This window comes from Manacus vitellinus, unplaced genomic scaffold, assembly GCF_001715985.3.
Source record: "Manacus vitellinus isolate BGI_N305 unplaced genomic scaffold, ASM171598v3 scaffold_21_pilon, whole genome shotgun sequence".
Classification (NCBI taxonomy): domain Eukaryota; kingdom Metazoa; phylum Chordata; class Aves; order Passeriformes; family Pipridae; genus Manacus; species Manacus vitellinus.
Window position 1 is genome coordinate 759,538 of NW_021939546.1, and position 27,479 is coordinate 787,016.

The following is a 27,479-nucleotide window of genomic DNA, read 5'->3' on the forward strand; positions in this document are numbered from 1 at the left end:
ACTGAAAGATCTTTAATGACCACAAATTGACAGAACCTGTGTTTTCTATATCATAATGCATTAAAGATAATATAACTTGAATACTGGAGCTCCATCCTTAACACTTTGTTTCTTTATAAAGCAGTGTTCCCTCTCTGTGGTCTATGATGTCATTTCCTACTCGTGCTATCAGCAGCTTGTGGGTCAGTGTCAGTAGTGCTGCTGCTGTGGGGGAACACCAAAATAGGGAGCCAGGAAGGAGTCTGCAATCTGTATCTCTGATGCTTATTATAAACGCTCAACCTACAGCATTTCTGTTGGACTCAGTCATGGTTCCAAATGCAGAAGTGCAGGGGATCAGCAGATAGAAGACTCTGCAATGCAGATTAAACAAGCAAGAGAAAACACCAATTGGCAGTGAAGACTGTCTTCTAAACATTTTGAAGTTGACACATTAATTTGCATTCTACAGTTTAAGATTGTCACCAAAACTGAAATATGGAAAAATCCCAGAATTCTTCAGAAGATTTTTCCAAATACTTGTGCTAAAAAACAAACAGACAAAACCCAAAGCTTTACTTAACAGTGCCAGATCATTTAATTGCTGTATGAAACTTTACCTTGGCTCTTGGGAGAATTGGTAGGTGTGTTTTGAGCCTTTTGTTGCGCTGCAGAACTGGTACTGACATTCCCTTTTTTCTTTAGAACTGTTTGTACATTTTGCTCATTGCATCCTTTTCCCGTTGATTTTTTTGTCAGACTGCAAGGAAATTATTATATCCTTTATTTCCAAGCTTAGATCTAGTAATGTTTAATTATATTTAAACAAACAATATATGTGTTTTAATATGCACACACATATAAACATCGAAAATGCGACCTAAAAAGTAAACTTTTTGAGAATAAAACTTATTTGTGCATCTATATTTTTAATGTATATACAAACATATATAAAATGACCCATTTCACAATTTCATGGTGTTTCAGCTGTCTCCCTGTCCAGTTTAACCTATTCCAAAAACAATAAGTTTACAACACCTTGTGTAGTCATTAACTGTTCCAGTATGCAGAATTCTGAATGACCTATAACAATTTTAAAATTATTAGCATGAAACAGCCCAACACAAAAGCCAAACCAATTTTATCTTTACAGAATTTTTCCAATAGCTAATTCAAATTGTTTTGCAAATAACATCCTACAGACAACCATTCTCAGCTTAAAAAGAACATGTTGATTGATCTAAAAGCAAGTTTAATAGTTCACCTGAAACGTTTCTCCCCAAGCTCATACACCCATATATAAAGCAGCATATTGATCTGTAACATACCTGCTTGTTGTGACATTAGCCTCAAGCTCAGTCTTTTTTTTTTTGGTGGTGACTCCATTTGATATCTTCACAGATGCCTTTGTTTTCACTATTGTAAAGTAAATTCAAAGTTAATTACAGGGGGAAATGCACTGGATGTACGTACCGAAAAAATCTAATACATGATGGTCAGTTATTGAAAATAGCATAGATGCTAAACTTGTAAAATGTTTACCATTTCATATGGCTATCAATTGACCATAAAGTCAGTTAATATTAATTTACAGCGAAAGAAAGTAACTCCCATCAATCTATAGTAGATTTTCTTAAAGCTTCCCAGACTGGTTTTCAGCATATGACCAGCCTGAGGCAAATTAGAACAAGACTTTAAAAAAAAAATCATAAAAAATTACCAGTCTGTTTTTTCCCTTCCTCTACCAATTTATCCTCTTTGGGTTCCTCTGTCTGTTCATTGACAGTCTTGCTATCCGCATTTGAGTTTGCTGACTTGCTGGAAGTTGCTGCTACAGTCACTAAGGAGGGAGATTCCTTCCCTGGGGTTTTTTTCAATGGTTTTGTTTTGATCTGCACACTTGAGGTTACTGTCAGCACTTTAGGTCTGGCACCTGCAATTTTTCCTTCATGATTCTTTAGTCCTTTGCCACTTCCAGAATTTTTTTGTCCAGCTGCAGATGATGTCTTTTCTCCATCTTGCTTGCTAAGCATGCTTTCAGCCTTCACATTTCCATTGTTTTCTATTTTTGTCTTTATAACAGCTCTAGCCTTTGGCGAGGCAGCTTTTTCCCCAGGTTTTGAATCCTTAGTAATCTTGGAAACTAATTTTTTGCCATCTTTTCCCTTTACATCCTCATGCTTTGAAGCCTTATTAACAGTGTTTCTATTGGTGCTGGATGTATGTCCAGATGCTCCTAATCCATCAGATTTCATTTTATCCTGATTGGTGGAAGAATCTCCCCAGCAATCTTTCTTGCCGTGTTCTGTCCAGGAACTATTCCTTATACCAACAGATTGAGTAGTAGTTTTATTTAGCTAGGATTAAAAAAAAAAAAAGCATCAGAAAAAAACCCCAACCAAAACAGACAACATGTGTAAAACCAAACTGTCCATACTCTTACACTTCTGAAACACATCTACTTTTAAATTAGTACATAAATCTAAAGCAACAACATTCAACATAGAAATAAATTTAAAAAAATATATATATATTTTAGCTTAGTTTGCTGGCTCTCAAGAATATAAAAGTAGCACAAATCACTCATGGGAAGTACTGCTCTATATAAAGAGGAGAGAAAGATCTAAGTAGAGTTTTGCTTTTACTTTGGACAAATTATTCTGTAATGGATATATTATTAGAGGCTGCTGAAGTAAGAAAATTTTTTTGAGTTATATGTGCATACTTTCCAAAGAGGAACAAAGCTATGCATTACTACAAACATAAACCCCAAAATTATTGTATAATACAAGTGATGTTTTTAACCATTACCTAGAGTGTATCCACAGCGAAGGGACAATGTTTATTCTCTCAGGTAAAGAGATGCACTGAAATATGGAGAATTAAGAGTAGGAAATGGAATCTTTGTAACACCAGTGCTATTGCAATGTATCCAAGACTGCCAAATCATGTGAAACCCATACTGTTTTTCTACCAAATGATAATGTAGTTTTGATTGTGAGTTTCAACAGAAGAGTTGTTAAGGGCACTAAAAAATATTTTTCCAGGCAGGGAGTGTAAGAGACTTGGTGTTGTGGTGGCTTCTAGTAAAAATAGCAGAGATTCATTAGCTCAGTAGCAAACCATTTGCTCTGGGAAACAGATGAGTTTCATTATGTAGCAAGAGAGGAATATGAGATTCTGAACACAAATTCCTCTCTTTTATTTGAGCTTATCTGTTTGAAAATGTAGCAGAGCACAGTCTGAATCCTAAGATGTTTGCAGCAATGAACATTACTGATTCTGCAGAAACAACAGTTCACAAGAAAATACAGATTTTTCAAAAACAAGTTCCATTAAGCAATATGGAAAATTAGTATTCATTTAAAACAAATAATGAAAATAGTTTTGTTTGCAATTATCCAAGTGTTTTTAATGTTTGGATATAAATGTTTACCTGAGAACTAGTGAATACAGGTTTTTTGGCAAGTCTTCGGTCATCACCCTTGTCAAATGCAGCTGTAAAAGGAAGAAGCATTTTCTTTACTATTTAGCAGGAAAGAAGGCAGACAGAAAACAATTCAGCCTACTCAGTCAACTTCATCTGAAATGAGTTCTTTGGGTCCTGTAATTATTCTAGGAAGGCTAATTTTGGTGACATGGCAAATGTTAAGTGGAAATACATGGTTTTATGTTAGGAACAAAAATGTGAGATCTGTAATGAGGTCACATGGCCATAAGCAAGTTGTTTAACTCTTCTGTTTCCCCATGTCCATAGTAGGACTTTTGTTTATCCAAGCCTAATTCATTTAAAGCTGGCAGTGCACTGAGACCTTTGAAAGTGTACAGAATTTACAAAAAAGATGCTTAAAATTTAGAGTAGTAATGACTTTTCAGTGATGTGTTGTTATTTATAGAATATTTATTTATACTACGTTAAGAAGAGATTAATTACATTAAAGTAAATTATATTAGTTTTGAAAAGTGGTAAAGCCGCCAAAATACCTAAATGTACACAGTAAGATCATAGTGCCTCTTTAGACAGCATGCAGCATAATGGTATGAGAGTTATCCCTGTGATTGTCATGTGGAATTTTCAGGCAGTAAATGCCTTTTTTTTTATCTGATGTACTCTGGGAGAAAAGCAGTTTTCAATAAAGCCTTTGAATCAATTGCACTTGTAGAATACAAAAAGGATATTTATAGACACTGTACGGAGCCAGAGAATCGATAGGTTTCATTTATGCTTGTATTCATATTTCAGCTGAAAAAAAGGTTTTGCAAAAAATGGATATAAAAATTTAAGCATTCATTACGTTCTGACATCCTACATGGATACATTTTTTGTATGTATTACACAAGTAAAAATTCTACTGAATTCTTACTGAAGATACTAAAAATAATTTTTATATAGGTCTGTAAAAACACACAAAAGGTATGCTGAAAATGGCACCCCAGGGATCTAATCCTTTTTCTAGCAATGACTCTGCACATTAATACATACCAATATATTAAGACAAAATCCATATAAACTTGTGCCTAAGAAAACACAAGACATATTGTAAATGAAAAAAAACACATTATCATCTACCTTCTTTTGGCATTTTTTCTCCTCTGTTATAGCCTTCTAATTCTATATAGGCTAAATTTCTAGAAGATAAACCACCACCAGAAATCTTTAAAATGAAAGTTGATTTAAGTTATCCTAGACATATTTGACCTAAAGATTAGTATTTCTCTACCAGTATTGTGTGATCATTTTGTCTGTAATTAAAACCAGATAATTTATGCAAACATTTCAGCCTGTTCACATATAGAATGTATGCTACCTCTGAGTTATAATTTAATCTAAAAGAAAACAAACAATTTCTGGCAAGATGGAGTTTGAACAACTAAGACACACCTTGATTTTCAACATTTTTATTGTATTGAAAATACTAGTGCAAAGCAGCCTAGACATTATTCACAATAGGGACACGCTCATCTTAAAAGTAAAACACCCCAAATCATAAACAACCCACCCTTGTTTCTAAAGCCAGCTCCTCAGCTTCTGAAGGATTTCATAATCCAGAAAGAAATCATAAACCTGTTTTACACAGTAGCAGTGAGATATTATTTGACTACATCCCTAAATCATGCTTAGAAAGACTGTTACTGCATCTTTCTCTCAGCATGTAATTGTACAATAAAATTTTAATCTACTTTTCGGCATAAACAATTTTATAACTATCATATCCTAGCTACTAATGTCTTTAACAAAAAGGGCATCAAAATGTTTATTTCACCTTTGAATCAAAAGTGATTTGATTTCAGAGAAGTATTCAACACATTTCTTTTATAACACTGTACTATCAAAGCTAATATTCAACCATAACCTGAACTCCATCATCAGTTCTGCACCCTCAGAAATACCCGTGTACTTCAAAACAAAGAACAAAAACTCCTTTTTGTTGGAAGTGCTGTCTGTTAAAATGTTGAGAGCACGCCATGCAGCTCCTTAGGGGCTCTCTGCAGCAGCACACACAGGATCACAATGCCAACCAACCGAGAAGTCCAGCTATCTGCATTTGCTCAGAGCACGAGATAAGCATTATGCAAGAGACAAGCAATATTTATACATCATGGGGAAAACGATAAAGGACACAAACTGAATTCACAGAACACATAATCTGCTTTGTGCAAATTTAATTCATCCACAGAGCTTATCTCCTTAAAAATGAGGCAGATAAGGTTTTTAATCCTACTGCAGTGTTTTCAGTAATTCAGAGTAGCTGTAAATAAGAATAGAATCCATCTACATGGGTTTGGTTTCTATCATATATCCTCCTAAAATGAAAAGGAGGGAAGACTTTTCACAGAAAATGACTGATTCCCATATTTGAAACTAACTAAGCATGCCATCATGCTTCTATTCTAAAACACCACTTCAAAACACAGAGCAGCACAGATTTTGCTTTAGTTTGTATCGGGCTCCACAATTCCATCTGCATTTTATCTACTAAACAGATTGCTAAAAAATTCTAATGCTGTTTGATGCCAAACATACCTGCTTGTATTTTCTGTTGATGGTCTGGCCTCATCAGCTTCCAGCCTTCTGTGTGACGAACAGCATAAAAAGACTGAACCAGGAAGACCCAGAGCTTATCACGCAGCGCCTGGATCTTGCACGTAAAACCCTGTGTTCAAGTAACAAATCAGCAGCTGGCGAGGGGCATATTGTCATAGCAACCAGTCATTATTCCTTTCAGAATCTACTTACTCTCTAAGCTAGATCAATGATGTCATCACATATATTTTATAATGGTCTGGTAGATGGAGATGCTGTTTTTGAAGGATTATTGCCCACCACAGTAATTTTTTCAGTACTTTAAAACCTACAAACTACAGCACTAGTAAACACTACATTGCTCTTTTTTTTCTTTTTGTTTTTCTTCTTTTTTTTTTTTTTTAAATGAGCACCATAATAGCTCTTCACTGTCAGTTGTGTCACAACAAGGTCAAATACTCTAGGGAAAAAGAATGTATTTGATTAAATTTTCATTGCTTTGACCAATGAGATCTACAATAGCACCAGACTGCATTAATTAATTTTTCATTTATTTTTCATTCTTTGTCATACTATTTATGAATTATTCCCAGAATTAGTTATCCACAGCTTACATATCATTATTTAGATTGTGTGGATATATATGGTATGTTACACACATGGAGACTGATCCCACCCAATCCAAAAAACACACACTGGATTAAGAGGCAGTCCTTGCTTTAGAGGACAGTCTTGAACAAAAGCAAATGTAGCTGTGACTTTCACAAAAAGGAGGGGAAACACACAGGGAGAAAAAGAATAAGCTCTCCCCCCCCATAAGTTTTAGATAATGCAACATTTTGATCGGCTTTTTCTCATCACAAATTTAAAGTGATAGTAAAGATCAATAGGGCAGTGTTGCCCATAGGACTTATATTTTCAGTAATACACAGGAACTTTTTTATTGCCATGGATGGGGTTTCTCTGGAAAGTAAAAATATGACAACATTTTCTGTACTTCCAACAGGACCTTGGATTTATGCAGATGCTTTTCTGGGTGACCCCAGTTGCAGGACTGAGCCACCTGAGCTCACACCACATCATCTGATTTGAACCATTATATGAAAAAATATCAGAACAGTTTTTCTACAAACTGCACATTGAAAAACCTACCATCTCCTTCACATTTGCAGAGTCCAACAATGTATCCACAGCTACCAGAAGAAAGCAGCTGTTTTCATTATTAATGCTTTTTTCAATTGCATTAAAAATTAGTTCTAGAAGGTCAGGTTTGCTGCTCATTGCCTGTGCCTGAGGAAACAACAAAAGGCAGCCGTTTAAAACAAAAGAGTGTACTTTGTATGCAAGAGCATTACTGAGCAGAGAAGATCTGCTCTTAAGCTGTGCAGGAGGTATTCCAAAGCTGAGCATCTTCCTTTGTATCTATTCCATAACCCGCCTCCTCTCCAGGCCTCTACAAATCATCCTGAGGCCTATTGCTAACAGAAATTTTAGGAACAAGCACACGGTGATGAATTTACAGCCCCATGCAACTCTGGATTCAAAGACAAAATGTTTTAACATCTCCCTATTTATTTTTTTATTCCTCTATACACATTAAAAAACATCTTTCACAGGAGAAATGAACTGGCTAGATGACTAGCTATGCTCTCACCAGAACCTGCAGTATTGCCACATTCCTGCAACTAACAACACAAATCAGTTGAAGTTTGAATATACTGGTCAAGCTCATACTCTCTCTTGTAAGCACATGCTGTTTTTCTAGGGGCCTGAAAGCTTTTTCAAAGCTGGTATTTATACTTACTTCTTTCCAACACAGAAACCGTCCCACTAAATCAACTGTAACATTTGCTTAACTGAGGTGCATAACCTGAACGCAGTGTCAGTCCTGCATATCAAAATATTTATGTGCTTTAAAACAACACTGAAAAAACCTACCTCCTGCCCCCCCAAAAAACTTAGCACTGCCTAAGGTTTTTTTTTTAAATTTTCCACAGAATTATACTGCGAAGTAAAAGTTGAAGCCATTTTGATAATTAGCAGTCTGAACTTCCCAAAATGTAATACAATTAATTTATTTGGAAGCATACAATAACTTGAGGGCACTTTTACCTGCAACAAAACAGAGAAGCCTTCGCTTTGTACTACGTGTAGGAAGTTTGCGACAATAAACGTCACGCATTCTTCATGTAGCCTGGATGCCAAGGCCACAGCTGCCTCTGTCCACTTCACTTGGGGGAGGCTGTTGATCAGCCGGTCACTCTCCATCAAAAGGAAAGCAGCATTCTTGTGGTTCTTCAAATAAAAACAGAAATTAACCTGTTGCCAAGTAATTGCTTAAAGAATTGCTGATCGTAAAACAGCTTCTGCTCAGTCACTGAACTTTTACACGAGGATCCAATCATGCAGTAATTTCTCTTCTTTAAAAAAATTTTATTATATATATTTTTATTATACCTGCCTTTGAAACTAAAGCAGAAAAAGAAAAATGCACTGGTTCTGTTTTGCCTGAAGTTAGGTAGTAAAGTTTTCAGTGGGCTTTATTGTATTTTTTCAACTGTATCATAACATACTGCAGTCCTGAAGAAAATAAGGCAAAGATTAAGTGGAGAAACTATTCTGAACAGAGAAAAACATTTTAGGTCGCTGAGAGATGTAATACATTTTGAAATAAAATAGCTAAGTCAGTGTTTTAGGTAAGTGTGGATGGTCCAGCTTTCGGGATACACAAAAAACATTTTCACAGTTATGAATCCTTTTGATTTCCAGATGGAGTTTTAACTGAACTTACCCTCTTTGTTGTCTATAGTTTCTCTAAGAAAAGTAAATGTTATGTTTCTAAGTACATTTAAAACAAGTAACGAGTTTTGCTAATATTTATTACCGTGTGCTTTTGGTTCTTTCATGCATTGCATCAGCACAGTACCTGAGGGTAACTTCTACTGCCTAACATGTCACTTGAAAAAAACTTGCAATTTATGGTTATCCACATTAGAATGGACTGAAAGCTCTATTTAACATGACCTAGCAGGACATTGATAAATTATGCAGTAAGATCAGTAACACTAGAAAAAACCAGCAATTCAGATAAATATTTGACACAAAATCCCCTACTGTAAGTTTGGATCACAATCATGTTTGTCCCATGCAACTTCAAAAGCAGGGAGGACCTTCTCTGTGCAGATTATAGTTAAAATAAAAAATCTGACCATCCATTGTTCAATTAATAATTTTTGTTTTAGTCATCTCTGGGCAAAACCAAGTTGCTTCTATGCATCTCAGGTAAATTAAAGATTATATACATGCTTATGGTTTGATTTTGCTCCCACTGGACTCAATTGCAAGCTTTTTGAATTGTCTAGAATTCAACCTCTACTCACAAGGCAATAAGCATTTGTGCCCATTAGACACTTCCAGTGAAACATAAAATGCCTTCATTGACTTCTAATTAAATCAGTACTTTGTAGGAGTGGCTCTAACTGAATTTTACTTCTCTTGTTATATTTTTTTCCTAACCATTCTAAAGTGGAGTCCACTTTACTTATCTAAAAAACCAGTAATTTTCTTGCATGGAGTTGAGAAATCAGGGTTAGGTACCTGAAGAGTGCTTTAAACTGTACCCCCATTTTAATGTTTCTGTGCTTATCCATTGTGGCTTCCCAGGGATTTTCTGATCAGCAATCTCCTTTTCTTTGTACCTTTTCTTCTCTAAAGGGCTGCCCCTCATTAACTAGGCTTTACAGTTCCAATATTGGTAAATGGAAGGATCAGCAGAGTTATACTCATTAACTGGGTGTAACTGTTAAAAAGTTTTACAGCAGAGAATTCCAGCAGCAGAGAAAAAGAGGATTTTAACAGTAGCCCCTGCAAAATTAATGTCAGACCTTTTCTTCTTCCTCCCTCAAGAAGCCTTAAGCATTTTTGCAGACTGTGAAAAACTCCCCTGGGAATTCCACAGGTTTTTGGAATGTGTGTCTTAAGCTCTCGGAGTTGAATGAACACTCAGCAGAACTGGTCTCTGGGCAGAAGAGGCTTATGCTTTATTGTATAATTTTGCAATTTTAAAAGCTTTCAAAACCTCAGTCCATAAAACACCAGTGAATCTTGCAACACAACTTTTAAACCAATCATATGGGATCCAAATCACACTAGTCCAGACTGGAAAAACCTTCCAGAGAAGCTGGGCATACACCTGGAGCACTACCAAGTACCACAGTGCTATGAATGTTCTGCAAGTGCTGGCAGCTTAAAGGTAGCACATGTATTTCAACCCAAATTGGAACCACTGCATCTTTATATACTGGAATAGGCACAGAGGGGAAGGAAGGCCGAACATTTATCTTTAAACTGTTGTGATAATGTTGCACAAGGGCCAGGAGAAGAGCCTGGAGCTGTGTCTACATTCACTCTTGGCTACAGGACACACCCGAGGTAGTTTAGAGATGGGCAGTGGTGTAACTATGAACACCTGTAGATCTATACCTGAAAACATTAGTTAAAACTTCTCAAATATTTATGCAACGTATGACACACAAAGCTATGTGTATATTCTATGAACAAATCAGTATACTGATCTGATATAATGGCAGAACACCTAGTGTCTTAAGAGATGCTAGGTGTACTGCTGGGATATTCTAGCTACTATCTTTATTGTCAGAACTGTGCATTCTGGCAGAAGGACTGTTCAGGCTTTATAGCTGTGGATACTCTTAAGCTTCTCTTGGCACAGCCACATAGCTCTGAAGTCTCTTCAGTTTTCAGGCTTTCACCTGAATATGCAGTAGCAGCCACTAGGGACCTTAAAGATCATCTAGTCCCAGTCACCCTGCCAAGGGCAGTGACCAAGTTTCTCAGAGCCCCACCCAGCCTGGCCTTGAACACTTCCATAAATGTTGCATTAGGATGTCACAGCTGTGGTTCAAAAACTTATTTTCTGTTATTACGCTGGACGTGGATATGACGATCACTGGGCTGTGTGCCATGAAGCATAACAAGGACATTTCACATCAAAATCGGGTTTCAAATTGTTATTTTAATGGAAACTTTTACATAGTATAAATGTACTACAGATTTAAAATACTACATTTGTTATCTCTTAAATTACATTGTACAGCTAAATAAGGAAAAAATTTACATAGCTCTATTTTTATACAAAGCACACTACTTACCAAAGAGTTAATCAACATAACAAGACAGTTGTTCTGAAGTTCAGTAGGTAAATTGGCAAAGCTTCTCTCTGACAAACATTTTGCAAAATGTTTTCCTACCCATCTGTTGAAAAGAGAGCCACTCTTAGGTAAGGAAGATGAAAAATGTTTTATATTCACTTGTTAGCATAAGTGATACCTCTTAAGTATTATGAAGAAAAAAAATATTTCAAATGTGAACATCTTATATGCCAAAATAAGTCCTATCTCCCAAAATAAGATAATTTAAACAGAAAGCAGAGAATCAAAACCAAACAATATTTTATTTTATTTTACTTACTTCATGCAAGCAGCATACAGGTTTTCCACTCCCAATGAATGAGCAATAGCCATACATTCTAGTACAGGTTGCTGTTTTCCAGGAACAGGCTAGAATTGTTAGAAAATTACCACAATTATTGTACATTCTGATTTACAGAAACCATACAGAAGTACAAAATCTTCAGTTCAAACAGAAGCACTGTTAGCTACCATGGTATTTAGGTTTGTTTGCCTTTATGCAGAATATGGAAGTCATCTGCTTCCACGTGTCAATAAAGCTGGATTCAGCCTCATGAGCCTAATGCATGAAAATGCTCAACTCTAAGGAGGTACTTGTTTTTAAACTAATTTTAATTGAACAGAAATATTTTCTAAATATATGCCCATGAAATATGATATGTAGATATACAGCATTTCCTTATCTCCACCGAGAACAACTACATTTACAATGGGACATGTTAAATTATACTCAGCGTAATTTAATATATTGAATTAATCGTGTGGAATACTGCTTCTCATCAGCTGGGGTTTACAAGTTTCTGTAAACAGGTAGATGATACCACAGGCCTTACTCCCATCATCAATCCCAGTGAAATTAGCAGACTCACACATAAGAACAGGGTCTGTTGACTCAAGCTAACACCTTGACCACACAGTTATTAAATATGTTTTCAGTAGTATGTGTTAAGTAATAGAATCAAAATTCTTGGGCTTTATAGCTGACAAAGTAGCATGAGAACTGACATACCTTTTGGAAAAAATTGCAGTAATCTCTTTTCAAAATGTAGATAGCTACTTCTTTTAGCCCATCCAGCCCATACATATCTGCAATGCCCAACATGCGACTGAAGAGAAAGCAACAGAAATCAACAAGTCATTTTGATAAATGCATTTTGCTTACAAGATAATTGACATGCTAATTTCTCACCTCTTTGTTCAGTCAGAACTTACTGCAGAAATATTGATAACCAAGTGTGCAACTTGCAAAAGAATAGTCTTCAAACAGAAACATATATTCACCTAATAATAAACTCCCAGCCACTGAGCTCAGTCTATATAACAGTAAGCCTCAACTACTAGCTGAGAAACTGTTTAGAAGTCTCTCGGTTTCTCTATTTTAAGGATAGCAAGTGAAAAAAATATTTGTGTCAGTGGAGTTTTGGCATTTTGTAAGGCTTTTTGCAAGGATTACATAAAACGTTATGACATCGTTATGTCCCTTTCAAATATTAAAAAGCACAGTAAGCAAATTATTAATTATTTTATATAATAATCAATACAATAATTTTATTTTCTATATCAATTCATTACCTAAACATTAACAGTGGTGCACATTATGAACAATTCCATATTTTTAAGAAATTGTAGCTCTTTACTGTTTAGTGGCAGAGTTCAACATCTCATATAGAAATGGTTACAGGGAATAATTCACAGATTTCAGAATTTACTTCGCTAATACAGGATTATGCGTAAAAAAGTGATTAAGAACTATCCCAGAAGAAAATGCCAACATCTACATTGGTTCCTATATATCACCTTTTATGGATCTAAGACTCACTACTTAGCCTTCTCATCACTTGAATAATTATTTTAGAATAAATTAAAAATATTAACTGTTATATGCTATCACACATTGTATATATTATTCTGAAAACTAAAAGGAAGGCACAGGCAAATTAGGAATTACTTTGGAATAAAACATCCTCCTGTTTTTCCCACTCCTCACACAGTATTCCCAAAACAGCTGGCACACCTTTTCTAGTAGCTGTCAAATAAACAAGATTCCTTCAACAGCTTTATTTTTGGAATTTTCCTTCTGACTTTTAACTGAGAAAATACAGAACAATCAAATGAACAAAACTACAACTAAAACATAATAAAAGTTGACATATACCCAACATCAACTTTGTCTGGGAAGTCCAGAATAGCTCCATATATAAAATGCAAGATGACACTCATTTCTGTATGGCTTATGCTGCAAAAAAAGAAAGAAAATACAAATAAAGACATGTCCTGAATAAAATGCACTACACTTCTTAGCCAAAGGAAGTTGGTCAAAAAGCTGATACATCATCCAGCTGTTCTGTGAATGGAAGGTAAATGATCTCATAAAATTAAAGCTATTTTCAAGATTACTGCAACGCAAAAGTATCTAAATGGACTACTTTTGGGTGAATTTAGCTACTGAATAGTCTTGCTAAAACTTTCTAATACTTTAAATTTTTGAAAATAATTCATAAGTAGACTAATACTAATAACTATATTATTTACACTGATAATATTCAGAAAGGATTTTTTCATCAGAGCCAAGCACTTTACTAGTAATAAATCAATTATTAATTAGCTGCACATTTTAAAATTGTTTTATAATAATTATTTTTTAATTCTTTATTTTATGATATATTTATCTTTTCCGACAATAAAAACACATTTTGTAGATTTATTAGAATGCTAAGTAGGACTGTTACATCTCAAAATTTAGAAAGTCTTTACTCAGATTAAGGAAGCTGGAATTCCTACACGGTAGCATTTGCATCCTTTCATAGCTCCAGCACCACAATGCAGAAAGGCACAGAATGCCTATTTTAAATGATGGACACGATCTCCTGAACAACACCTCATTGTACTTGTGGACATACGGTTTTGTGAGCAATCTTCAGAGCCCACAAGTGCTTTGTACATTAGTGTAAATGGAATATAGTCATGCAGATGGAGCTAAGACCCTTTAAAACATTAGATATGTTTAAGCAACTGACATTGATGACCAAAAACAAAAGGAAAAAAGCCCAATGTTGCAACGTGCAGAAAAGCAAAATCAGCACAGTTGTCTCTGTGTATCAGTACACACGATAGCCATGAAGTCACCAAGGAGTCTCCCCAGTCTTGGCAGTTGTTACCTTATGCAGAGTTTTCATTATTTCAGATTAAGCCATACGTACTTTATAAGTGCTACAAAAGAGCACAGAAATCAGCACTAAGCAGAAAAGTGAACTGGGAAAGGTAAAATTATGGATATGATTCATTATAACAGAAGTTATGAGACACTGGCATGGGAATATGCTCATATAAAGATTAACTACTTCTCAGGAGAAAACCTCTAGTGAAAAATTAGGATGAAATTTTCTTAACCACATAGAAATCAATTATAGAGAGAGAAGTGTAAATACCAGAGTAATTGGGGACTATCAGCCCCTAAAACACACCATAAAAGCTAAGGAATCAATTAAATTACAAGTATAATGTTTTATAAGGATTAGGAATTTATAACCAAATCAACAGACAACCTTCCTGATTTTGCAGCAGTATTATTACACTGACAGCAAGTTAAAATGATGATCATTTGAGAAGGTATCACTTGGCCAAGCAATTTTCTATTAACACAAAGCAGTTACATTTTGCAGCACTGTAAGGTACACAGTTCTTCCCGAAGAAAACCGAGTCGGCCTACATCATGCCTGAACAAAAAAGCTCACATGTACACAGATCAGTATTCCTTTGCTCTTAAAGGAAACCTAATGTATTTCAATTGATTTTTCTGATACTGAAAAGAACTAACCTGGCAGTCCCCAGCTTATTTATGAAGTCTTAAGTATTCATCTTACAGTGACAGCTCCATTGTTTTCAGCTCTCACACTGAAAGCCATTGTGAACAAGCACACTAGATAAAGTTGCTTTAGTAAATGCTGCTGGATTATCATAGTTAAACACTATGTAGGAGATGTAACTGTTATTTGTCTTTACATTGTAAATATACACTTATTGTACAAATAAGTATGAAAATTATGTTGTTCAGACACTCATAATACTTTTCACAACATGTACAATGTGAAGTGAAAGAATTGTCAAATACACTGTGAATACTAAAACATACTCTACAAAAAAGGATTAGTGCCTTTCTGCTGATGAAAAATACTTCTCTGAATCATCTGACAATATTAACAAATACACTACACACACAGTCATCCTGAAGTCAAAACAGCACTCGGTAAACTCATCGGGCTGGAGAAAAGTGCCAAGGCAGATTAATCTTCAGTGCTCTGTACACAGCACAGTTGTTACATATTTGCAGTGATTGGAAATTGCCTACCTTTGCTCCCACACGACTTGCAGAGACAACACTTACCCTTGAAGAGTGATGTGCTCTTGGGAGCTCTCAGCCCAACTTCCACTCAGCATAGCAGCAAAGTAACTAGATCTGGCACATAAAATGGCCCTGAGAGACAAAAAGTAAACATTATTCCACTAGATACAAATATTTATTATGAGACTCTTTGATAACATTGACTTAAATCTTTGCCCTTTATGCATTAAGGTGTCAGCTGTATACTGCATACCTTTTCTTCCAGTGTGTTTGGAATTTCAAAATATGCTAGAAACAAACCCAAACAGTACTCTATAAATTCTTCAGTTAAAGCTTGTTTTTAGTATGACTTTGAGATTCACACAGAGGAAATCTATTCTCACAAGCATTTTCCTTTCATATAAAATTTCACATTTATTTCTTCTGTTTTATTTAACAAATTACAGTAAATAACCTTGTGTCTTAAAATTTTTTTTATACTACAAAATGTGTATTTATCAAAATGAAAAGAGAAGTATGTAACTTCTTGTATTCAAAACCGGCTGGCCACCGACCACCACATCCTAAAAGTCAAACACAACTTGATACAAACATATGCTAGAACAATATGATATGTGTTTACAATGCTGTTTAAGAAGAGTTATCAGTTACTTGTATTTACACTCACTACCCTTGTATATTTAAAAGGCATAACTGGCCACAATGGGGCTAATTCAATTTACTACTACTTCCATCAAATAGAAAAAAGAAACCCCAGACCAGCAGCCTGTGTAGCTCAGTATCTCTGCCACTATCAGAGTCTTCAAAATATCATGTAAGAACACCTTTGCAACAGGAGCCTCTTAAGGTGGAAGTGCAAGAGCAGAAAGGAAGAGAAGGTAGTGGATGAAAACCGCTTTATGATTTCAGTCTTCCAGACCCACACCAGTTATAGTGTTAGCCTTCATATATCTTATCTGGGCTATTGCAGCCACAGATAGCATTGTCACATATACTATTTTTTCCTGATGCTTACTAAGCTTCCTATTATTTATAAAATTATTTTATGTCACGTATTTCCTGTGGCAGAAAAAGCGAAGTGTTATATTAGGCATGAGAATCCTTTCTGTTACATGTACTTGCTGTCTCTTAAAATGTTTCAGAGCACTCTCATTTTGAGTAGGAAGAAGCATGAAGAATGCTATTTATGGTCTCTTTTCTAGTCGTTATATATTCTGTAATCTCTCATCTCTCTTCCCTCCTCCTGCTTCAGAAGTCTCAATACTTTAAATTAGAAACTTCTCGCACATTCCTCCTGTGATTCATCCAGCAATTATAACAAAGCTTTTACAGAATGTTTCATATCTTAGTGAAATATGTCCACATGTAAATGGGTACTACATTATCAGTTTGAATATGTGAAATTCTGGATACACATGCAATCTAGTTTTTGTAAGATACAATAACACAGTATCACGGAGAGATGGAATACACTCATCTCCAATTTTTCATCTCCTTCCAAATAAATTTTAGTAATGAGCAATGATCAATCAACTTCAAGGGCACAGTTGGAAGTTGTTATTTTAAATAAGACAGGCACTCGGTAGAATACAGAGAAGTGTGTATTACCTAAATTTTATCAGTGTATAGTTACAAAACACATGGAGATACCAAATTAATTTGAAGTAAATTTATCTGTGCTTTCCTACCATGATGGTTTGTGCCAATTTTATCACCGAACAAATTTGACTTGCTCCATGCAGAGCTCTGTAAGAACACAACACAACACTAGGAAAACATAACTTGGCAACTCTCTCAGAGCACTGCTACTCACACTGGAAAGTCTGTTGGAAGTTCATAGGACTTCATGAGAAAGTAAGGAATACTGAGACAAGTGGGTGGGAGAGTGTGGGGGCTTAAACTGCTTCCTGTTTGAAAACTTTAAAAAAAAGCCCTTAAAGTAAGTAAATAATTCTGGTGCTTTCACTACAACGATACCCAAAGTTAGATTTCCCTTATTAGCTCCTACTGTTCACATGACACAGCACTAAAACAAGCAAGTCTTGTGTCTGTTTCAGAACATCCTTGTTTTTTCTATGATTCACTGCCATATTTTTTGATGCTAGTTAAACTAGATACATTGCTCCAGGCAGGAAGTGGCCTAAATTAAAGAAGCTCTTTAGAGCTGATAGAATCTCTCTTTTCATTTTTTTTCTCATTAAGTATTTTTTCCTCAAAGTTATGGATCTGAGAACATGTCTTATAGTGTAGAACAGAAGAAACAAACATGCTTAACTATACTACATTCTGGAAATTTAGTATACATCCTAGCTCTATTATTTAAAAAAATAAAATAGCCCTACACACTATTATGACATGTCTTTTGTAATACTTGTAACGTCAGTAACAACCCCTCCAGCTTTGTGTTGAGAAAATACTATAAACAGTGGAGGGTTTTTCTAGTCTCTCTCAGTGATTTTTATACTCAAAGGGAACAAAATACAGGCTCTCTAGTTTGCTATCTCAAATGCAGACTTATATCAAAGGTACAAGGAATGGTACTGACACTTTAATTTGCTTTCCCAAGCTACAGGAGTACAATAAGCCAAAGTCCTGAAACAGTCGTGGACTTTAGATCTAATAAAGTCTGCTGACAATCTTTACACCTATATCACTGAAGCAATTAAAGTAAAATCAGATTCTGTATGCACAGATTCTGAAAAGCAGGAAAAAAAATTACTATTCCAGAATTTTTCTACCTATATGGAAATTTTATTCAGCACTAATAGCTGAATAGTTTATGAATAGATTTTTCATTTTCTTTACAGACCATAGATTATCTTTTATTATCTTATATTTATTTATATATAAAAAGTTAGCAAAATAAACTACACAGTATTGATACATGAGTATGTACTCATCATATGAGTTTACAGTGGCAATCTTAGAAGTGCTAAAAGTGCAGTTGTTTTCACAACAATTACTGTCGATGAGATAAATAATACTAATTAGTATCAAAGTATGGCCACTTCAGACATAAGACCTAGAAACTACAACAGTTCACAGCTAGGGAACAGCACCAGCAGTAACCTCCAACAGATATACAGTAACAACAGTGTTAGAAGGCTTTTGGTTGAAAAATTTTTTACTGTAAATACTTATATACCTGTGAGCTTGAAAATCTTTGCCTTCTATGCAAATATTAATATCTGGACAACAGCACTTCTTGTAGAGCATCATTAAGTCTTCTCCTAATACAGATGCAGTTTCTAGTCTGGAATTACCTGCAGATGGAGAGAAATAGCTATTTTCACTCTGTCTAGTGTAGAGCAGACTATTGACAGTACACAGAAAACTTAAAATTTTGAAAAGAAGAATCTGACACGAAAGCTAGGATTTTCCTTGAAGGGTTTTCCAGACCTTGCATTTTACTTCTCGTTTTGACTTGAGATATCAGAAATTTGACCAATGCTCCATATTTGGTACCTACAGAAGAAGTGCTACAGTTACTCTTTCATAAGATTATGCAGTCAGATCATTTTTTCTGCACAGATCTCGAACCTCTGCCTTAAAGTAGAAGGGTCATGCAGTGCTACAAATTTGCTGCATGATCCTCTGTTACTGACACAGCTGTAGCAGCCAACACCTCTGGTGAAGATGCATTTCCTCATATTGTTTCATTCACAACTGTAGTATGGAAGACTCTTAAAAGTTCCAAAACCCTCATAAAACAACACTGGAACTAGTGCAATTTGCAAGAAAAGGAAAGGGATGGAGATACTCTGCTGTGGGGAAGTTCCACATGGTGAGGGCTCGAGTTTCCTGATGCCTGACAGGTCCTGTCAGATTTATTATGCTGCACATTGGCTAGGAACAGTTCCTGCCAAACTTCTGCAGCAATTCATTTTTTCAAAGTGTGAGGGAATGAGGTAGACCATAGGAAAGAATATCCATGTAAACCATGCTATAAAAGTAATTTTAATTTTTGCCTGCATTTTTACAACTGAATAAATATTTAAAAGACAAAAAGAAAGAAAAGTATAATTCCAAACCTACCTGCAGTGTCTTTGTTGCTTTCTGCATCCACGACTGCTTCTGGAATTTCCTCAACACAAGACGAACAAGCAACTTCATTCTGCACGGGTACAGCTCCACTTGGACTATTCTGTTCAACAGGTGGTTTTTTGCTTTCTCTGAGATAATTTACATTTGTTTGAGTGTTCTGAAGAGTAGCAATGTTGTTTTCATGTATTAATTTGGGTTCCAATACTTTTTTCATCATAGCCAGCTCCTCAGCTTCTTTAAGATTTTTATCAGATGAATATACAAGCCTAGAAGATGACACTAACTTTTACTCCTGTAATTCCTTAATTGATCAAACCAAACAAATAAAAAATGACATTTTTTTATGTAAGAAAGTACATGACCAGAAAACAAAAGCTGGACTCTACAGTGCTTAGAAAAACCTCACCTTTTAAAAATTGTATCTCTGGAAAACTTATTTCTGCAATGCTTGAAAAGCATAAACAAGCACTACCAGTAAAATGTAATATAAGGTTAAAAGGAACTGATGTATAAATCTTAGTATGAGCAAAAGAAGACATTTGATTATCCTTTAATATAATCAATTTTACACACCCAAAAATATAAAAACCTTCTAACATCAAGGTTACAAGTACAAAATCATAATAATTGTATAGAGATATAAATGAATTGGGGAAATAAATTTTAATTTCAAAGGAAGTACTTGAAAGCACAAAAATCTGCAGTTAAGATCACCCAAGAACTTTCATTTTGCCCATATTCCAGCTTCCTACTTTCCCATCTGTTTCACCAGCTTATTTTTGGCTCAAGATCTGGAAGGCTAACAAAGCCTGCAGTCTGTGACTGCAAAGATTTTGTATTTATAGAAAGATACTGCACTCCAACAACTTAATGGAGCCTTACAAAGCCAATGTGAACAGATAACATGCTTCATCCGTGGTTTCATACCATAGGGATGAAGTTAACAAAGTTTAACAGAAGAGCTACAGTTACTTTGGATGTAGCAGACGTGCTTAGAGATCTACATCCAGTGACTGGTTCCATGGCAAAGAGGCTTTTTTGTTAATACTGGGAACACAGTAATCTGAGTATGCCATTTGGACACTGTCCTCTAAAGGGGCTGAGAAAACATACAAAGAAATCATCTTTGTTCTTAAGTCCTTCTTAAGTATTTGAAGGATTGAGATAGGTAGAATTTTTTTTTGTGTATGTGATACAGGTCCTCACCAAGTGAAAATGAGGAGAAATGAGAATGCAGGGAATAAGAATTTTAACATTTTATTAGATTTTGAAAGCAAGGGCCAGGAAAAGGTGTGACAGGATTTCACACTGAAAGATTGGTGGACCCTTTTTACACGGGATTTTAAGGCTGTTGTATCTCTATGTGTATTCATAGAAATTCAGCAGGTTATCTTCATATTAGAGTCCTGCTTAATACAGACTGTAAATTTACTATTTTGAAAGACTCATGGAGGCATCCTTTATTTTACTTCACAGACAGCAATAATGATTTTAGCACATCTTTTAGAAATTTCCTTTTATCTTAGTTAAAACCCCATCAGATATTTCCAGATTGCAATATTCAGCAGTTTTCTAAAATCTGTTACAGAAAACTTTCCTTGGCAGTACCCTCTATTTTATAGACTCATTTCTAAAGCAGAGTGAAGCTTTCTAGACTGTCTTCTAGAGAGTATCAAATGGTGCATTTCTGCATAAATAAAAGCTAGGGAAATCTGTCATCCACAGCAAAATGCATAGCTTGGACCTTGGAGCTCAGATGATTTAGTGATAATGTAAAACCATCTCTTTAAAACACAGTTGCTGTAAGAAACCAGAACCCTTACTGCAGAATTATGATAGGAATAGTTTTTAAAAACTGTTCCAAACCTCATGAGTAAGTTTCATTCAATGTGACATCCTAGCTTCATAAGCTAAAGTGCAGAAGATAACAATTCTATAAAGTTATGAATCTCTTCTTTAAATCAAATAGAGGTGTCATCAGAAGGTCTTATATCTTGGTCAGTTTTGAACTGAGTAGTTACAAGTCAGCAATTTTCATAGTCTTCTGAACAATCTAAGAAGGCCTTACCACCCTCACAATAAAGAATTTCTTCCTAATATCCAATCTAAACCTACTCTCAGTTTAAAGCCATTCCCTCTTGTCCTTTCACCACATGCCCTTGTCAGAAGTCCCTCTCCAGCTCTCTTGTATAAGCACCCTTTAGGTACTGGAAGGTGCTCTGAGGTCTCCTCAGAGCCTTCTCTTCTCCAGGCTAAACAACCCCAGCTCTCTCAGCCTGTCTGCATAAGGTGCCCCAGCCCTCTCATCAGCTTTGTTGCCCTCCTTTGGACTCATTCCAACAGGTCCATGTGTTTCTTATGTTAGGGACCCCAGTCTTGGACACAGTACTCCATGTGGAGTCTCAAGAGAGCAGAGTAGAGGAGAGTCACCTTCCTCGACTCGTGGGTCACATCACTTCTGATGCAGCCCAGGATTGGCTTTCTGGGCTGTGAGCACGCACTGCCCACTCACATTGAGCTTTTCATCAAGCAACTACAACTCTTTGATGTGCTCATCCAGCCAATTCCTTATCCACTGAATGGTCCACCCATCACACCCATTCCTCTCCAATTTAGAGAGAAGAATGTCACAGTAACTAGATTAGCACCAAAATATCTTCCCTACATGTGTAAAATATCATATTATACAGTTTTACTTTAACAAAGCTATCAGTTACAACAACTAAGTGCCAAAATGAACCCAAAGTATGTTTACTTTTGTTAATAAAAATAACATCGAAAATGTAAGAAATCTCCCTGCCCACAGTTTTAATACATTAATGTCTAGCAAACCCAACTGCACCAAATACTCTCATGTACTGCATTTAATCTTGGTGGGCTTGCAAAAATATTTCAACAATACACCTATAGCAGCGAATCTGCATTAGTGCCAGTCAGGCCTGTCATATGCACAACTTCAACATACCGTAATCACTTAAGATTCTTCCATTTCCCTTTAGGTTTACTAAAAGAACCATCTGCTTGATTTTTGCAGCCAAGATGGTTGTTTTAACTTAGCTGATTTCCTGATAGAAGTATTTCAGTAAACTCATGAGATGCAATGTCAACTGCTTCACTGCCTCACACAGGTGCTGATTAAATTTTCTAATTTCTTGTGAAAGCTCAGCATTTCAGAAGAACCTGATCCTTAAGCAGTCGTGGTCCCAGTGAAAGGTTTCTACCCATTTCTCATAGATTGATTTTTTTTTCCCCTTGGGGCATAAATCCATTGCATTAAGATTCTATGCTTTCCAAAGCAAGATCTTAATATCACACACATATCGAATATACTGTGACTTGACAGTTTAGCTTCTCAACTGCCTCCGAAAGATTGAGATTAAATATAAACATGGAACAAAAAAAAATCCAGTAAGAAAAAAGACAAACTCATTGCTTCTATGTATGTGGAAAGGAGATAAGGTTGCCATTGTTTGTCATGTGTTTAAAGCTCATTTTCATCAAAGTAAACAAGTCATCTTAGTGAACGCTTTCTTCCCCCAACAGGATACATCATAAAATCTGAGCTACCAGCTTCATGTTGTACATTACTTATTACCCTCCTTCCCTCCCTCAGCAAAGTCTTATTCTTCTCAGTGACTAACTTAGCTCATATTTATAACCACAAAACTAACCTGGTGCTGTAGTGACAAACTGAGACCAGACAATGTGGTTCTACAAACAAAAGCCATTAAGTTAGAACAGCTTGGGTGTTCAAGAGAAGCAGATTCCCTAATCCCTTAACTTGGAAAATAAAGACTTTGATTCACAATAATTGTTCTCAACTTTCTCAGTTTTCACTGTTCTTTGGAGATAAGTCTTAACAGAGCATTTTAATTTCCACAATTCAGGACTTATTGTTTCACAAAGTTTAAGACAGTTCCCATGTTGCCACATTAGTAGGGCAAGGTTTGCTAACTCTATTTTTTTTAGGAGGGATGATTTTTTTTTCAGCTGTATCACTGATTCCATTATGAAAGAATATGAAAAGAATAGTTGTTGGGCCAAAAAATGCACCTGTAAGTGCCACAGAAAGCCCTATGCAGTTAGCTTGTTTACAAGTTCCACGAATCAGTCACTCAGAGAAGATACTCCTTGCACGGTACGCTGCACCACATCAATAGGCACGACTGGTAACAGGATAAAAGGGAAAGACCATATCAGAATAGTTTGTATAAACCATAAAATTTCAAGAACATGGGAGGCATGCTATTCTTCTGAAAGAGTGGTCTGCAATCACAACCCACTAGAGGGGAAAGCATAAGCCTAGATATTAAGGGTAAGATTGTTGAGGCATAAACATAAAGGAATTCAGTGTACATGTGCATAAGTCAGGTTTGTTTCCTCCAAAGCAGCCATTATCCAATGCGGACTATGACAATCTAGGAATCAGTAAGAATAAATTCATGCACAAGTTATTTAAAGAAATATTTCCCTTTTTCACTACTTTGTAATCCAGTGGTATGGAACTGTAACTGGAAATTGTATTTAAAGAACAAATACTAACAAAGGTGCTGTATTTGGTGCAACTGTTTTATGAAAACCTCACGTGCAAGAGAATGTCAAGCTGAAAACAGAGCTAAGCCATCACCTTCTGTAACATCAGTATGATGTTGTGTAATTTTAACAGATACCTCACCTTATGGCTTGGGGATTTTTTCCCCCCTGCACACAGAAAAGATTCTGATAGACATGAGCAATGAGATTGCAAGAGGTGTGGCCAGGTGACAGATGAAACAGGAACATGCTATAGGGTATCTGTTGTATTCATAGCAGTTACTACAGCCTAAGATTTTTTTATACAAAGGAAAGGTTTGCAGAGACTCCACAGAAAGAAGTTACTGCCATCATGCTGTCTAGGAGTTTACCTTCCAGAATGTTTCTGCCCTGCACTTAAGAGAGATGTGGCATCCTTGTACTGCCTGATACAGAACTCTACAAGCATAACAAGGTCAAAGCCTTGGCTGGTCTACATTGAATCAACTGCTTGTATAGCAAATTAACCCCTGTGGCAGTAAATGTCACAATGACAATTGTATTTCTTTGTATTTGATTGTATTTATTGCTTTTTAACTGGATATGTCATTAGGTCCCTCTCTGTCCTTCCCTGACTCAGCTGCCTTCAACACAAATATCAAGAGACAATAATAACTACATTTTTTATTGCTAAAGCTGTATTGTTTCCAACTGCAAGGGAAAATAAAAAGCGGTTTGCCTCCCAGCTCACAAGATAGTAACGATCTAATGATCTGTGACTGACTGTTGTCCTTCAGGGATGCTAAGTTTTTCTTCCTGAGGCACACTGCAGAACCCTGCTTAGGCAGTCATCTCCTGCCATCCATGTACTTGGAATTGATGACATTTTTCTAGTGGCATCCTGAAGAGTGACAGGAGGCTATTGGAGGGCAGAGTCAATATTACATTAATCAGGTAAAAACATAGGGTGCACAGTGTCTACAATATGGATGCTGCACTTCCTGGTGTCCTCAGATATCCAAGTGTATGGGGGGAAACAAAATACTGCTTAGTTGCTCTTCTATTTCATGCTTGGGCTATGCAGAAAGATCTGCATGAAGCTCACCACGTCCTCCCTCCTGCTCAAAAACGCTCAGAAGTTTGGCAATAGGAGCTGCACAGCCTTCAGCACACAAGTGACACACAGCCCACATCTCTCCTGATGAAGAGAGACAGAGGCCCAAAGGAAGTGCTGCCTCACTGAGATGCAGGCCAGATATAGCCCGTGAGAAAAGAAAATCCCCAAATCCCCAAGGAAAGATAATTTTTACTTGGCAAGATAAAAGAAAAGCTGAATACAAACAGGAAAGGAAACGAGATTTTTTTATATCTTCGATGAACTCTCCAATACTATATCAGTATTCCACTTCTCCATACAAAACCAGAACTTTTGTAGAACACAACATCTTTCTCCCAGGAGCTCAGCTGCAGCTACAGGTCTTTGTTACAACTCATCATGGTGGTTCACGTGCTCCAAGAACTAGGCTGGCTTCTGGTAAACCTGAAGCTGTAATTTAAAGGCACTGTTTTGCATTTGTGAAGATTAATTAATTAGCATCCAAACAAGAAGCCACTGAGATTCCACAGCCACTGATACTAGCAGAAGTCATTTCAACAATGAATTAGGCTCTCTTCAACTAAGGCTGCTTCCTTTATTTGGTCTAAAGGAGTTCACTGTTGTCAGACTTCAGTGCACTCTGTGGCACAAATTTTCACAGCATGTGCTAGGTTAGAGGACTCAAAAGGTGAAGTATCAAACAGCACTGAAGACTAAGTTAAGAAAAAGCAATCAGCTTGCAAAACACATTTCATACATATCTTAGAACATATAGGGAGGTTAGTTTGAAGAATCTAAACTCACTGTGAAAAGATAAAAGGTTTATAATGAGATGAGTTGAGTTTAAAGGTGCTTTTCAATACCATCCTTTTTGGAGAACATGCAGGACTCTAGACATCATTACTTGCCTTCTAGCAAACACAGACAAAATTGAAAGCAAGTATCAGTGGACTGTAGGCATATTAAGTGCTTACCATCAGGAAAACAAAAAAAATGCTATAACAGTATATAGATAATTAAAATAATTATTCCAAATAATTATGTCCAAATGAATTTGATTTTTTAAAATTTGCAATATCATACTTCTCCATGAAATTCTTATATGAAGTGAAAGAAATTAGTTATAGCAAAGTAATAATGGAGTCAGGAAAAATAGGAGACAAAACCCATGCTGTTTTGTTTCTTACCACTTGTTTTGCTAATGCTCCTGCCAGGCTGTGACAGTAACTTAACAAATGCCTGTTTATCGACCTGTTCCACTACAATGATTCTGTGTTTCAGATATTACTCTGGGTTCAAAAAGTTTTCTTTCATAATTATCATAACTTTAGTACTCCGAATACATATTTTTAGCTATCTGCTGCCTTATTTACAAATTTAAGGAGAGAATGAACAAAACCAAGAGGGAGAGGTCAGACTATTTCAGGCACTAAACTTTAAAACTGCAACACCCTCCCCCCCTTCCTCTTGCCAACAATCTCAAGAGCCTGCAGGTACCTACATTTTCTAGGCACATCCTGAATTCATGTGAAATCCCAGAGTGCCTACCACTTCACACCAACGCTGTGTTAGGGAAAGTAGTTGGCACTGCTGCAGCTTTGTTAGAGAAAAGCAGGTCTTTGAAAGAAGGTGAGAGGCATTTATAGCAAGGAGGATTGCAAGGTCTGGTGGCAACACTCCTCACGTAACTCACCTAAAGTTTGGAGCAAGACATGAGAGATGTTGCATGTGTGGCAATGGGAAAACAGCTGGCAGTGCAAAAACGCGCTGGCCCTTGCACCAGTCCCTGGGGAGCAGCCAGCCCACACGCCTCCCTCTGGGATCCCAGCTCGGATCAAAGCTGTGCCGTCCCTGGCCTAGCCCATGGCTCATTAGGACTTGAGTGATGAGTTTCTAGCTTTGATGCATTTTCATCCAACTTGATGGAGCTCTCCTAGGTTTCTGTATCCATAACTTTTTTATTTTACACGTGACCTGACAGCGGTTTTTCTTTTCTCTTTCCATTAGGGAGTCTTGCTAAGAAGAGTTTTAGTAGGCACAGATAACCTTAGAGGGTATATTCAGGATTTTGGCTGCTTTTTCTCTTTATCTACTACAAAGCCTTTACATACCATAAAAAGCATGCTGTGGTGGAGAGCACAGCCATGCGCTGTCACCAAAGGGACAAAGGCAGAGGAAAATAAGGAAGTTACAGAAAAGTCCGCTGCCAATGCTGTTGGAAAGCTGTGAGAATACTGCCTTGAATAGGAAAAGCTTTACAACAGGTGCTAGTGC

General features: G+C 36.2%; 1 protein-coding gene across 2 annotated transcripts in view; it reads right to left on the reverse strand.

Moving 5' to 3' along the window:
* Positions 1-19,858, reverse strand: part of LOC103755910 (AP2-interacting clathrin-endocytosis protein) — a 31,853-nt gene extending 11,995 nt beyond the window's left edge. The window contains exons 1-14 of one of the 2 annotated variants that reach the window (XM_029959657.1): positions 19,589-19,858; positions 18,699-18,816; positions 15,596-15,685; positions 13,367-13,447; positions 12,221-12,317; positions 11,492-11,580; positions 11,173-11,275; positions 8,117-8,299; positions 7,157-7,294; positions 6,005-6,134; positions 3,416-3,477; positions 1,700-2,336; positions 1,308-1,395; positions 600-739 (exon numbers count right to left, since the gene is read on the reverse strand). In XM_029959657.1, coding sequence (XP_029815517.1) covers positions 600-739; positions 1,308-1,395; positions 1,700-2,336; positions 3,416-3,477; positions 6,005-6,134; positions 7,157-7,294; positions 8,117-8,299; positions 11,173-11,275; positions 11,492-11,580; positions 12,221-12,317; positions 13,367-13,447; positions 15,596-15,685; positions 18,699-18,816; positions 19,589-19,814 — 2,182 coding nt within the window. In that variant the 5' untranslated portion in view covers positions 19,815-19,858. Of the gene's footprint in view, positions 1-599; positions 740-1,307; positions 1,396-1,699; positions 2,337-3,415; positions 3,478-6,004; positions 6,135-7,156; positions 7,304-8,116; positions 8,300-11,172; positions 11,276-11,491; positions 11,581-12,220; positions 12,318-13,366; positions 13,448-15,595; positions 15,686-18,698; positions 18,817-19,588 lie in introns of those variants that run through there. The other variant, XM_029959658.1, reaches the window with a different exon arrangement.
* Between the last annotated feature and the right edge of the window lie 7,621 nt (positions 19,859-27,479).